Source organism: Piliocolobus tephrosceles, chromosome 21 (assembly GCF_002776525.5).
Source record: "Piliocolobus tephrosceles isolate RC106 chromosome 21, ASM277652v3, whole genome shotgun sequence".
Classification (NCBI taxonomy): Eukaryota; Metazoa; Chordata; class Mammalia; order Primates; family Cercopithecidae; genus Piliocolobus; species Piliocolobus tephrosceles.
In genome coordinates, this window is record NC_045454.1 from 5,336,494 (window position 1) to 5,351,193 (window position 14,700).

The 14,700-nt window shown below is 48.4% G+C and overlaps 2 protein-coding genes across 2 annotated transcripts in view; both read left to right on the forward strand.

The window, feature by feature from the left end:
* Positions 1-14,700, forward strand: part of LOC111528907 (zinc finger protein 665) — a 262,870-nt gene that overhangs the window by 238,313 nt on the left and 9,857 nt on the right. The gene's annotated exons all lie outside the window — the stretch shown is intronic.
* Positions 10,842-14,700, forward strand: part of LOC111528918 (zinc finger protein 468) — a 183,006-nt gene continuing 179,147 nt past the window's right edge. Inside the window, exons 1-2 of the mRNA XM_031934793.1 lie at positions 10,842-10,911; positions 11,770-11,856. Coding sequence (XP_031790653.1) covers positions 11,842-11,856 — 15 coding nt within the window. The 5' untranslated portion in view covers positions 10,842-10,911; positions 11,770-11,841. The remainder of the gene's footprint in view (positions 10,912-11,769; positions 11,857-14,700) is intronic.

The window sequence follows — 14,700 nt, forward strand, 5'->3', positions numbered from 1 at the left end:
GGGTTTACGCCATTCTCCTGCCTCAGCCTCCAGAGTAGCTGGGACTACAGGCGCCCGCCACCTCGCCCGGCTAGTTTTTGTATTTTTAGTAGAGACGGGGTTTCACCGTGTTAGCCAGGATGGTCTCGATCCCCTGACCTCGTGATCCGCCCGTCTCGGCCTCCCAAAGTGCTGGGATTACAGGCTTGAGCCACCGCGCCCGGCATTTTTGTGTTTTTAAAAGAGATGGGGTTTCATCATATTGGCCAGGCTGTTCTCGAACTCCTGATCTCAAGTGATCCACCTGTCTCGGTTTCCCAAAGCACTGGCATTACAAGCGTGAGTCACCATGCCCAGCCATTATCATTATTTTAAATAGTTTTGTCTTTTAGTTTTTAGTAAACTTGTAAGTGGTTTAAGCATAATTCCAGTGTGAATATAAAAACCACGTTTAGTGTCCGTTCCTTTCAGTATGAAGAACCGAAGTGTGGGCCGGGCACGGTGGCTAACGTCTATAATCCCAGTACGTTGGGAGGCCGAAGTGGGCGGATCACAAGGTCAGGAGATTGAGACCATCCTGGCCAACACGGTGAAATCCCGTCTCTACTAAAATACAAAAAATTAGCCAGGCGTGGTGGTGGGCGCCTGTAGTCCCAGCTCATCGGGAGGCTGAGGCAGTGGAATTGCTTGAACCCAGGAGGCAGAGGTTGCAGTGAGCCAGATCGTGCCACTGCACTCCAGCCTGGAGACAGAGCAAGATTCTGTCTCAAAAAAAAAAAAAAAAAAAACCAAAGCATGTTGTATAGATATTTGAGGGGAGGTTATTGTTGTAGGTATGTTAAATATCTTAAAGTTATAGCATAAAAATGAAACTTGAAATTTCCATTACCTGGCTGGCTCATTCCTGTAACCTCAGCACATTGGAAGGCCAAGGCAGGGCAAATCACCTGAGGTCAGGAGTTCAACACCGGCCTGGTTAACACGGCAAAACTCCATCTCTACTGAAAATATGAAGCGTGGTGGTGGGCACCTGTAATCGCAGCTACTCAAGAGGCTAAGTTCTTTGAATTCAAGAGGTGAAGATTGCAGAAGCCAAAATGGCACCATTACACTCCAGCCTGGGCGACAGAGCAAGACTCCATCTCAAAAAAACAAAGAAAGAAACAAACAAACAAAAATTTCCATAACCTGCAAAAACTACTGTTTCTCCACTAGAACTCTTTGTTACTTATGTCAGAATTACTTTTGTGTATGTTGCATTTTCATTAACACATGTATAGTGTTTTTTCATGCTTTTTTCTGCTAAGTAATTGGGAAAAATGTTGTGTTATAATGAAAAGATACACTTACACCGGTTTCTGTATCTGTCTGTCTATTTATTTATTTATGAGACAAAGTTTTGCTCTTGTCGTCCAGGCTGGAGTGCAATGGCACAATCTCGGCTCACTGCACCCTCCACCTGCCGGGTTCAAGCAATTCTTTTGCCACAGGTTCCGGAGTAGCTGGGATTACAGGTATGCACCACCACACCCGGCTAATTTTTATTTTTAGTAGAAACAGCGTTTCTCCTTGTTGGTCAAGCTGGTCTCGAACTCCCAAACTCAGGTGATCTGCCTGCCTTGGCCTCCCAAAGTGCTGAGATTTCGGGCGTGAACCACCTTTGGTGGGTGCATGGCAACATAGTCAAGCTTATACAAGGCATTTGAGATTGAGGCATGGAAAAATACTGAGGCACTGTGTGAATGTTGTTTGTGTATGAGACTGTAACTCCTTGACCCTGAAATCAGGACAAGGAGTAGACTGTGTGATAAGGAACGCTGAAAACAGTCTCCTGTGAATGTGGTCTGAGTGCTTTTACAAGGCCATATGTGCCTCACGATCCGCCTCCAAAGAGGAGCTCCATGATCCAAAGAGCTCCATGGTGGATGTCTTTTGTTTGTCTGAAGTGTACTTTAAACAAGCCCTTTCAATAAACACTTGGAGGACAGATTCTGGGGTGGCACTCTCTCAGAAGTGTTGCTCCCCGCCCCAGTCAGCTGGAATTATCTGAGTACTTCATTCTCTGCATTCACTGCAAACTGTAAGCTGCATCACTGCACCCAGCCTATCTGTCCTTTTATCTACCTTTTCTGGAGAACTTTATATATATTTGTGGGTTGGAGTTACTCTTTAGCCTTCTTTCATTTCTTTATTTTTATTTTTTTTTATTTCGAGATGGAGTCTTGATCTGTTGCCCAGGCTGGAGTGTAGTGATGCGATCTTGGCTCACTGCAATCTCTGCCTCCTGATTTTAAGGGATTCTCCTGCCTCAGCCTCCCAAGTAGCTGGGACCTCAGGCGTGTGTCACCACACCCGGCTAATTTTTTGTATTTTTTTTTAGTAAAGACACGGTTTCCCCGTGTTAGGCAGGATGGTCTTAATCTCCTGACCTCGTGATCCTCCTGCCTCAGCCTCCCAAGGTGCTGGGATTACAAGCTTGAGCCACCATGCCCTGCTTGCCTTAAGGTTTTGAAAACTTGTTAGTGCTATTAGATGGCTTCAAGTATTGCAAGTTTCATAGTACAGACTGTTAACTTCCTTTGTTTTTTTGTTTGTGTTTTTTTTTTCTGAAATGGAGTCTCGCTCTGTCACCCAGGCTGGAGTGCAGTGGCCAGATCTCAGCTCCCTGCAAGCTCTGCCTCCCGGGTTTATGCCATTCTCCTGCCTCAGTCTCCCAAGTAGCTGGGACTACAGGTGCCCGCCACCTCGCCCAGCAATTTTGTTTTGTTTTGTTTTGTATTTTTTATTAGAGATTGGGTTTCACCATGTTAGCCAGGATGATCTCGATCTCCTGACCTCGTGATCCGCCCGTCTCAGCCTCCCAAAGTGCTAGAATTACAGGCTTAAGCCACCGCGCGGGGCCAACTTCCTTTGTTTAATAAGATTTGTAAGTCTTTGGTGAGGCTGATGATGAGATGCTCCTTTTCCTGTCTCAGCCATTTCACTGTCCTGTCAAAATTAGCTTAGACTGGCCGGCCCTGGTGTCTCAGGCCTCTAACCCCAGCACTTTGGGAGGCCAAGGTGGGTGGATCTCTTGAGGTCAGGAGTTTGAGACCAGTCTGGCCAACGTGATGAAACCTTGAATCTACTAAATACAAAAAATTGGCCAGGTGTGGTGGCTCACACCTGTAATCCCTGCACTTTGGGAGGCCAAGACGGACAAATCACCTGAATTCAGGAGTTCGAGACCAGCCTGGCCAACATGGTGACTCCCTGAAAACTGCACAAACTCGCGTGGGGATTTCAACAACCCGAAAACACCCAGATTCCTGGTGTGGCTGGACTTGGGGCTGGGGTCCTGCGAAAGACAGGTTTGAAGCGGAAACACAAAAAAAAACACTCATTTGAGTCAGCCCGGGGCGCTGCAAAACAACCGTGGGCGGGCCCTCGACCCTGTCTGGGCCGGTTCTGGACAGTGGGCGGGGACGGAACCGGAAGGGGAAAATGTCTCCTAGGGGGCGGGGCCAGAACAGGTGCTTGGGCGGGGCGAGAGGGTGGAAGCCGCTTTGGGGACGGGGCCTGGAACGGGACTGGGGCAGGGCAAGAGGGAGGAGGCTGCCTGGGGGCGGGGCCGGACAGCGGGAAGGGGCGGGGCCGGAGGGGGCGGTCCGGGCTTTCTCATCAGCTTGGCCCCAGATGTCGCCGCTGCCATCCTCTTTCCCCGCAGGACTGGATCTTCCGGGTTCTGATTGGTGGATTGTTTCTGATGTGCCGTGATATTACCCCTAATATCATAGGATGCTTCCTGCCCGTTTTAAGTTAATATTTCATATGAAGTTAATATTTCAATGGAAGGTAAACAACATATTGTAGTGGGCCACCGGTACCGAACGCTGAATTGTTTTTCCTTTTAATTTGAAAATGGTTTTAATGCAAAGCCCTTTTTTGGAGCAGGTAGAGTCGTCCTGCAGGCGGGGCGAGCTCCCCTCAGTCTGGGGCAGGGCGGCGGAAAAGGGCAGGAACCTCCGTAAAGGGGTGAAGTGAGGCGCTGGTTGCAGTGCGGACTGACAATTAGAACGGCTTATTAAACTAATCAAAATCATGAGTTGAGTGGATAATGGAAACTGAAAGGTGACATGCAAAACTCTTTATTACACACAGGAGGTGGAGGACAATTTCATATTTTGTTGAAATAAAGCCAGAACCCGGAGGGGTAGCTCACATCTATAATCTCAGCACTTTGAGAGGCCAATACGGGAGGATTGCTTGAGCCCAGGAGTTCGTGATCAGCCTGGACAACATAGTGACACCTTGACTCTACTAAAAATCAAAAAACTCAGCCAGGTGTGGTGGTGCACACCTGTGGTCCCAGCTGCTCAGGGCGCTGATGTGGGAGGATCACTTAAACCACGGAATTGGAGGCTGCAGTCAGCCTTCTCACCACCACACTCCAGTCTGAATGACAGAGCTAGATTCTGTCTCAAACAAGCAAATAAATAAGAGGTATAAGTCCTCCTGTGAAAATAAGGGAAGACTTTTTTTTTCCTTTCATTTCTTTTATTAGGACATTTATTTAGAAAATTTGTAAATGCAGGCCGGGCGCGGTGGCTCACGCCTGTAATCCCAGCACTTTGGGAGGCTGAGGCGGGCGGATCACAAGGTCAGAAGATCGAGACCATCCTGGCTAACATGGTGAAACCCTGTCTCTACTAGAAATGCAAAAAATTAGCCGGGCGTGGCGGCGGGCGCCTGTAGTCCCAGTTACTCGGGAGGCTGAGGCAGGAGAATGACGTGAACCTGGGGGACGGAGCTTGCAGTGAGCCGGGATTGCGCCACTGCACTCCAGCCTGGGCCACAGAGCAAGACTCCATCTCAAAAAAAAAAAAAAAAAAAAAATTCATAAATGCATTTTCTCTCTCTTCCAAAGTGGTTTTTATTTTTATTTTTATTTTTTTGGACGGAGTTTTGTTCTTGTTTCCCAAGCTCTCGTGCAATGGCATGATCTCAGCCCACCACAACCTCCGTCTCCAGGGTTCAAGCAATTCTCCCTGGGATTACAGGCATGCAGCATCGTGCCTGGCTTATTTTGTATTTTTAGTAGAGACAGGGTTTCTCCATATTGGTGAGGCTGGTATCGAACTCCCAACCTCAGGTGATCCGCCTGCCTCCGCCTCCCAAAGTGCGGGGATTACAGGCGTGAGTCACTGTGCCCGGCCTAAAGTACTATATTTTAGAAACCATATATATTTTTTCAGCATAGTGACCCAGTGTGTGTGTGTGTGTGTGTGTATATGTATGTATATATATGTGTGTGTATATATATGTGTGTGTGTGTGTGTGTGTGTATATATATATATATATAAAAGTTTGAAGATGGAGTCTCACTCTGTCACCCAGGTTGGAGAGCAGTGCCGCGATCTTGGTTCACTGCAGCCTTTGCCTCCTGGGTTCATGCAATTCTCCTGCTTCAGCCTCCCAAGTAGCTTGGACTACAGGTACACGCCACCATGCCAGACTAACTTTTTTGTATTTTAGTAGAGACAGCACCGTGTTGCCCAGGATGGTCGCAAACTCCTGAGCTCAGGCAATCTTCCTACCTCAGCCTTTCAAAGTTCTAGGATGACAGGCGTGAGTCACCCCGCCCGGCCCAGGGATGTATTTCTTAAGGATTTGGGAGCTCTCTTTGAAAGGTAAACAAGGAAGATAATACCTGTATCTCAGTAGAAAATTAAATAATTCAAACCTCAAATAATTCAAATTTAAAGCTATCGACTTTTAAATATTTCTGAGCCTTGAGAGGAATGTGGTCATACAACCTGAGTCCAGTGGTATGCAGGCGCAACTTCTAAGAGTTTTCCTGTAAATAATTAGGAAGACTAAGCAGCCCCAGAGATAAGACTTCCTCGGGTCATTGTTCTTTTCTATGGAGTGATAAAGTAACCTTCCTGGAAGTGTATCAATCTGTAATCAATCAAGTTGCTGCAACCTATGCACTGGTCTTGAAAATGTGGTGATTCTTCTCTGTCTTACCCTATGTATGTGAAACCTTACGGTCTCTACTTTGGAACGCTGATCCCATTCATTTGAAGTTGAAGTTTCCAGGTGGCTTTCTTCAAGCTTTGTGTTCAAATAAATTCTATACTTAATCATATATTCTAAATTTTATTATTTGCTGCTGACATCAGTTTCTGTCGGATTTTAGGAGCCTCACCAGAGAGGGCGCCTGTCGCCATGTCCTAAAACTCACACTTGTCAAAATGACATGGGTTAGGGTTTTTCCCCCTTCCTCTGCATAAAAATAATTAGCTGACAAAGATGGTCACCTCCGTTACCAAGTAGAGCCAGGATGAACTGTGTGTGACCAAGGGTGTCCTCAAGTCCTCTTCCCTGAGGACTGATTAGTGTTGATCTTGAAAACATGAACTTAATGCATAGTATAGAACAGTGAAGTGTCCTTCTCTGTTTTCAACCTCTTAGCTGTTTGCCTCTTTTTCCCATCACATTCTGGGCTAAGGCTTATGTATAAATAAAATTGTTTTTATTTCTGTTATTGTCGTGGAGATGATTTCTCATTTGGGGGAATTTTTTTGTTTTCAATTATATTTTCTCAACATTTAAAGAGTGTAGTAAACAGTATTTCTTGGGCCAGTCACGGTGGCTCACACCTGTAATCCCAGCACTTTGGGAGGCCGAGGCAGGCAGATCACTTGAAGTCAGGAGTTTGAGACCAGCCTGGCCAACATGATGAAAGCCCCTCTCAACCAAATATACAAAAATAAGCAGGGCATGGAGGCGCGCACCTGAAATGCCTGTTGCTCCGGAGACTGAAGCAGGAGAATCACTATAACCCAGCAGGGAGGGGTTGCAGTGAGCCGAGATCTTGCCACTGAACTCCAGCCTGGGTGACAGCGAAATACTCTGTCTCAAAAAAGAAGAAAAGAAAAAAGTATACATAATGAAAGAAAGTAATAGATCTCTTCCACAAATGTGCTGGGACAACTAACTGGATATTCACATGGAAAACAAGTTGCATCCCTATGTCACACCATCAAAAATTTTATTTAAAAAAGTTAAAAAAAAAAAAAAAAAAAGACTAGTAAGGGTAAGGGAGCCCAGCGGGAGCGGGTGTTACTTTGTCGCCCAGGCTAAACTGGACCCCCAGGCTCAGAGATCCTCGGGCCACCCGGAAGCAGATCGCCTCAGTGAAGGTCATACCGCAGGGCGTGAGTTTTGCTCTGTCTCTAGTTAAGTCGGCCCTTCGCAGGCCCCCGGCTCTGCTATACTGGAGAGGTGGGGTCCCCAGAGACCTGGAAATTCCCACCTTCCTTCCTCCACACAGACCATATTGTGACATCCTTGTAGAGTCCGGGGGTCGCTTCCTTTTGAGTTTGTTTGAGACTGAGTCTCAGTCTGTCGCCCAGACTGGAGTGCAGTGGCGCAATCTCGGCTCACTGCGACCTCTGCCGCACGGGTTCAACGATTCTCCTGCCTCAGCCTCCCGAATACCGGGATTACAGGCGCCTGCCACTTTGCCCGGTTAATTTTTGTAGTTTTTAGTGTAGATAGGGTTTCGCCATCTTGGCCAGACAGGTCTTGAAGTCCTGACCTCCTTATCCGCCCGCCTTGGCCTCCCAAAGTGCTGGGATTACAGGCCTGAGCCACCGCGCCCGGTAAACTCCTTTAGGGTTTAACGTCAGTCCGAGGCTGGTCCAGTCCCCGCGCCTTCTATCGCGTGGTTCTCCTGCTCAAAACTGTTTCCTGACCCCTCCTCCTGCCCGCGCTTTTTAAAGTCCTCATCCCGGAGGTGGATTCCCGCCCTGGGCGCCTCCCAGCTTCTCCCTCGCTGGCTTCTGGAGCGCAGCGTCGCAACTCCAGTCCCCGGGAGGCCGTTCCACATAATTCCAGGGCTTTCGAATCACGCCTCAGCCTTCCTGGGGGCTCTTGCCTCCAAAGCTCGAAAAACACTGGCGCTGAGAAAAAGGCTGAGAGACGCACAGGTCTCGCCCCGGCCCCGCCCCGGCCCCGCCCTCTGCCGGTTCTAAACGGTGAGGTCTCTCCGCCTCGCGCCCAGCCTCTACCTCGCCCAGGCCCCGCCTACCTCCTCGGGGGTCCCGCCCAGGTCAGGCTTCTGCCCGGCGCGCGCAGTTTCGCGCAAACCCGGAAGCGGATCGCGTGGAGTAAAGGTCCTACAACCGCGCGTGAGTTTCGCTCTGCTTTTATCAACTCTGTGTTTCCCAGGCCCCCGGCGCTCTTTTTTGTTTGTTTGTTTTTATTTTTGTTGTTGTTTTTTGAGACAGAGTCTAGCTCTGTCGCCCAGGCTGGAGTGCAGTGGCTCGATCTCGGCTCACTGCAAGCTCCGCCTCCTGGATTCACGCCATTCTCCTGCGTCAGCCTCCCGAGTAGCTGGGACTACTGGCGCCCGCCAGCACGCCCAGCTAATTTTTTTCTATTTTTAGTAGAGACGGGGTTTCACCATGTTAGCCAGGATGGTCTCGATCTCCTGACCTCGTGATCCACCCGCCTCAGTCTTCCAAAGTGCTGGGATTACTGGCGTGAGCCACCGCGCCTGGCCTCCCCAGGGCTTCCTTACCTGGAATGTCGGGTCCCCACAAACCTGAAAATTCTCGCCCGTCTTCTTTCACCAACAGCAAATTGAGACGTTCCCGTGAGAGTCCGGAGGTCTTTTCGTTTTGGGTTTAAAGTCGCCCTGAGGCTGGTCCTGTCCCTGGTCTTTCTGCTGTAGTACAATATATACACTTCCTATCGCATAGTTTTCCTGCTCAAAACCGTTTTTTGACTCCTCTGGCCCCGCACTTTTTAAAGTCCTCCCCTGAGAGGTGGATTCCCGCCCTGGGCGTCTCCCAGCCTCACCCTCCCCGGACCCTGGAACGCAGCCCCGCGACCCCAGTCCCAGGTAGGCTGGGTTATCTGCCTGGTGCTGGGATCCTGCGGACCCCACCCTTTTCCGAAGACGTCGTTGTCCCCCACCTCCCTCCTACTCAGGCTGGGTCCTGCTGCTCTCCATGTCTCCCCTCTGCAGTCACCGCTTCCCCTGAGCCCGCGCTGGGGAGAGGTGCCCAGGGCCTGTCCTGTGACACGGAGGTGTTCTTGTCTGCCCAGCTCCAGCCCCTGGAAAATGCGCTCCTTCCGGGTGCAGGCGTCTTCCTCCAAACCCTCCTGTGATTGTGTGGGCCAAAGGGATCAGGAGACAGAGAGAGGGACTGAGAGTGCAGTAGAAAACCTGAGACAGAGAAAAGAAGAATGAGAAAGACCCGTAACAGACGGCAAAGTAGAGGATGGTGAGGGATTTGTGAAGAGACAGCAAAAGTGATTAAACAAAAGATAAGAAAGCAGGAGGAGAAAAGCAACTGGAGAAATGTGGAGAAAAGCTAGATGTACAGAGAGATGAAGGACAGCAAGGTAGGGAGAGGGGCAGCAAAGAGGGAGGCTCATCAGCTGAGGGAAAGAAGGAGGAGGGATTTGGAGCCAGGGCAGACAGAGCACAGTGGTGCTGGTGGCAAAGAGAACAGAGGGGGAAGGACAGCAAGGAGGACACCTGGGGATCTTAGGTGCCAGAGAGTGAGGACATGGGAGTATAACATGGAAGAGAGAATTTAACAGGGAAAGCAGAGGAGGCGCAGAGATGGGAGAAGGGGTGGAAATCTATGGAGATTGAACACGATCTAAAGATTGGGGAGAAGGAGTAAAAAGAGGTCAATGAGTTGGGAGGATGGAGCCTGGCTAATTTTTGTATTTCTAGTAGAGACGGGGTTTCACCATGTTGGCCAGGCTGGTCTCAAGCTCCTGACCTCAGGTGATCCACCTGCCTTGACCTCCCAAAGTGCTGGGATTACAGGCGTGAGCCACCGTACCTGGCCACCCATGTATTCTTGATTGAAAAAATTTGCTTATGTCTTAGTTCTACAACTGACCTTCTTTTCCTGTTTTCAAGGTCAATAGCTGTGTGTTCACACTTCTGCATTTTATGAATGTTACTCTGATTTTCTTGTAAGAAATAATTGAATGTTGGGAATCAATGGCATCAGAACCTTGCAAAAGAAGTTTCTTTAGCCCAGGTGTGTGAAAGATGCTTCCCTAATTTTCAAGGATAGGGGTGATAAAGACCAACCTTCCCATTTGCCCTTCCAGGCCCTCATGTAAGAATTCAGGCACACCTCACTCATCTCAGACCTTCTCAGGGTAACTCAGTGAAAATGTCTCCAGCTCTGAACCCCAGGGAGCCTCCCTGCAACTTGGAGATGATGGGCTAGACCAGAAAAGCTCAACCCGAGTGACCCTGGCCCCTGAAATGATTGGAGAAATAGAGTGCGTGTCTGGGCGTGGCTTTTCCTCTGGGAGACGGGAGTGCCCGGTTGTAATTAGAATTTTCCATGGGATGCAGGACATCCACAGCTACATCTAAAGCAGTCGTGTCAGTCCCTGGCAGGGAACCCTCCACCGGCTTCCCGTGTTTCCCGGGACAAAAGCCCAACTCCTCACTGTGGCTCCACAGCCCTGTGTCCAGGGCCCCTGCCAGTGTCCAGCCTCCTCCTGGGAGCTTGCCCGCATCTCCTGACTCCCTCTGCCCTAGTCACATTTGCTTTTCTCTTTTCCCAAACATCAAAACCCTTCCTGTCTCGAGTCGTTGTCCCTGCCCTTACCCTATGTCCCCTGCCCTTTCTCCTCCTTCAGGTCTAGGCTCAGAGCTGTCTCCCATGCCCTCCCACCCCCATCTGAAGTTCCCTCTGCCCGTCAGTCTCTGTCACATTACTCAGGTTTTATTATCTCTGCGTCCATCACATCAGAAACGGGCTTTTTTTGTTTTTCCAAACAGGTTCTCACTCTGTCCTCCAGACTGTGAGTGCAGTCTCGTGATCTTGGCTCACTGCAACCTCTGTCTCCTGGATTGAAGCAATTCTTATGCCTCAACTTCCCAAGCAGCTGAGATTACAGGTGTGTGCCACCACACCCGGCTAATTTTTGTATTTGTATTTCCTTTTATTTTTGAGTCTTACTCTGTTGCCCAGGCTGGAGTACAGTGGCACAGTCTCGGCTCACTGCAACCTCCACTTCCCAGGTTCAAGCGATTCTCCTACCTCAGCCTCTCGAGTAGCTGGGATTACAGATGCCCACCAAGCCCAGTTACTTTTTGTATTTTTACTGCAGATGGGGTTTCACCATGTTGTTCAGGCTGGTATCGAACTCCTGACCTCAAGTAATCCAACCCCCTTTGCCTTCCAGAGTCCTAGTATTACAGGCATGAGCCAACATGCCCGGTCCACTTTTTGTATTTTTAGTAGAGACAGGGTTTCACCGTGTTGGCCATACTGGTCTCAAACTCCTGAGCTCAAGTGATTTTCCCACCTCAGCTTCCTAAGTAGCTGCTACAACAGACAAACAGGCGAGCACCACCAGACCTGGCTAAGTTTTTGTATTTTTGGTAGAGATTGGGTTTCACCGTGTTGCCCAGGCTGGTCTCAAACTCCTGAGCTCAAGCGATGTACTCACCTCGGCCTCCCAGAGTGCTGGGATGACAGACATGAGCCACCGCACCCAACCTCTGCATGGGGTTTGGTCAGGGCTGGGTCTGTGCCCTGAAGGGGAGCTCATTCCAGCCCAGCTCCTCAATCCTGCAGTGTGTGTGGAGGCTTTTCCAGGAGAGCCGGAGTTTTCCTGTAGGAGTTTATCATCCTTGCTGCAGTGGGCAGCAGAGGGGACCGTATTTCCTCAGGGTGGGGTCTCCTTTGTATGTGTCCTGCAGGGAGGGGGCGTGTTGATTCTGAGCAATAAACAACATATTCTGACATTCAGGATTGACTTCAAAGACTCTTAGTCTGTGAGGAAGAAACCCAGAAGAGGAAGAGGAAAGCAAAGGAGTCAGGGATGGCTCCTCCTCAGGTGAGATGATATTCTCGGTGGATTGTTCTGTCTCCTTCCTTTCAGAAACCCTGGGGCTTGGAGTTGGGAATCTTCTCTGAGTCTGAAGCTTCCTGCCTGACAGGTTTGCTCCCCCTCACCCGTGCCTTCCCTCAGTCCCTCTCATCTCGCTTAGATTCCATCTCTCCTGACCCAGTGACATGAACTTGGGAAGAGGCGGCACTGGGCATGGGCCTGGGAAGGGCTCACACCAGACACGGATGGAGACGGGGTGAGGGTCCCGTGGTGTCAGGGCTGTTGGGCACAGGGATTGTTCAGGGGCCATATCTGGATACACTGTGAGCTCTCTGTGGACCAGGATTAGAACAGCTGCTAATAGAAGTCACATATTAATGTGCACAAAGTACGTGGAATATTCTAGGAGAACAATAACGGGAAATCTTCTGCTTAATTTCTTTTTTTCTTGAGACGGAGTTTTGCTCTTGTTTCCCAGGCTGGAGTGCACTGGTGCGATCTTGGCTCACTGCCACTTCCACCGCCCAGGTTCAAGCGATTTTACTATTTCAGTCTCCCCAGTAGCTGGGATTACAGGCATGTGCCACCACCCCTGGCTAATTTTGTATTTTTAGTAGAGAGGAGGTTTCTCCATGTTGGTCAGTCTGGTCTCAAACTCCTGACCTCAGGTGATCCGCCCGCCTCAGCCTCCCAAAGTGCTGGGATTACAGGCATGAGTCACTGCGCCCAGCTGATTTCTACCTGATTTTATACTACATTTTTAAGTAATTGAATGAGTTACTGTGTTTCTGACTAAAAAAACTTACTAATTGGAATAGAAAGTTCTTAGATTGACATGAATGACACATGAATGATTCCGTCAGTTTTTGTTTAGTTTTTTTTTTTTTTTTTTTTGAGACAATTTTGCTTTTGTTGCCTATGCTGGAGGACAATAGCGCAATCGCAGCTCACCACAACCTCCACCTCCCACTTTCAAGCAATTCTCCTGCCTCAGCTTCCCAAGTAGCTGGGATTACAGGCATGCGCCACCACGCCCAGCTAATTTTGTATTTTTAGTAGAGACAGGTTTCTCCATGTTAATTAGACTGGTCTCGAACCCTTGATCTTAGGTGATCCACCTGCCTGGGCCTCCTGAAGTGCTGGGATTACCTGCATGCGCCACCGCACTCAGCTGATTTCATTATTATTTTAAGAATATGAACTCAACCTCAGTAATAGCAGGAGATTCATTCAACCATTCTTAGCCCATTTAGCTCATGGAGACTGGAATTGCTGTGGAGAGCCTTGTGAAACAGGTGTTTTTGATAAAAATGGTTACAATTTTTCTCAACTAGGGGAGCAGTACTTCTTTTTTGTCCTATGGGATAAAGCCATATTCTCATTCCACCTATTATTATTATTATTATTATTATTATTATTATTATTATTATTATTTCTGAAACAGAGTCTTGCTCTCTTGCCCAGGTTGGAGTATAGTGGCATCTCGGCTTACTGCAACCTCCACTTTTCGGGTTCAAATGATTCTCCTGCCTCAGCCTTCCAAGTAGCTAGGATTATAGGTGTGTGCCAGCACTCTGGGCTAATTTTTTTTTTGTATTTTTAGTAGAAACGGGCTTTCACCATGTTGATCAGGCTGGCCTCGAACTCCTGACATCAGGTGATCTGCCCACCTCAGCCTCCCAGAGTGCTGGGATTGCAGGCGCACCAATTGTTATTAAATATATATTGTTATATTTAAACATCACATGATGCATGTATTTGTTTTGTGGTAAAACTCCAAGCAAAGCTGCAGCTTAGGCTGTTAGCTATAAAGCATCTCCTTTCCTTGTCACGTCCTCCACCCTCTTTCCAGCCTCACTGGGGAGCCGCTACTGTCAGTTCTGTGCCAGGTGTCAGAGCAAGTCTCGTATACGTGTATTTCTGCATTGTTATGAGACTTAAACAAAACTGTACTAAATTAAAAAAAGAAAATTTTATATATATATATTTTTTACTTTAGGTTTGAGGCTACATGTGAAAGTTTGTTACGCAGGTAAACTCATGTCATCAGGGTTTGTTGTACAGATTATTTCATCACTTCAGCGTCAAGCCCAGTACCCAATAACTTTTTTTTTAATTTAATTTTTTTTGAGGCTGAGTTTTGCTCTTGTTGCTCAGTCTGGAGTATGATGGCATGATCTCAGCTCACTGCAACCTCCATCTCCAGGGTTCAAATGAGTCTTCTGCCTCAGCTGGGATTACAAAAAACCTGCCACCACGCCTGGCTAATTTTTGTATTTTTAGTAGAGACAGGGTTTCAACATGTTGGCCAGGCTGATCTTGAACTCTTGATCTAAGGTGATTCACCCTCCTCAGCCTCCCAAAGTGCTGGGATTACAGGCGTGAGCCACCACGCCCGGCCCCCAATAGTTATTTTTTCTGCTCCTCTCCTTCCTCCCACTCTCCATCTTCAAGTAGACCCCAGTGTCTGTAGTTTTCTTCTTTGTGTTCCAGGAAGTATTTTACTTTGATATTTGATCCTGCTGGTTGTGAAAATTTACATGTTGTCATGTTAGTAAACAGGGATAGCTTGCTCTTTGGCATTGGAAATGGGCTGAGTGACAACCTCTGGGTCATTTGCGATTTTTCTCTGTATAAAGAGTGCTATAGTGGTGGCCTCCGTGCACACCTGCATTCCTACAGGTATCTGAAGATTCCTCCAGGTCAGGCAGTTGAAGGAGTGATTGCCTCCTCTAGGATGAAGCATTTCCTGTTTTCTTTTTTTTTTTTTTTTTTTGAGACGGAGTCTCGCTCTGTGGCCCAGGCTGGAGTGCAGTGGCCGGATCTCAGCTCACTGCAAGCTCCGCCTCC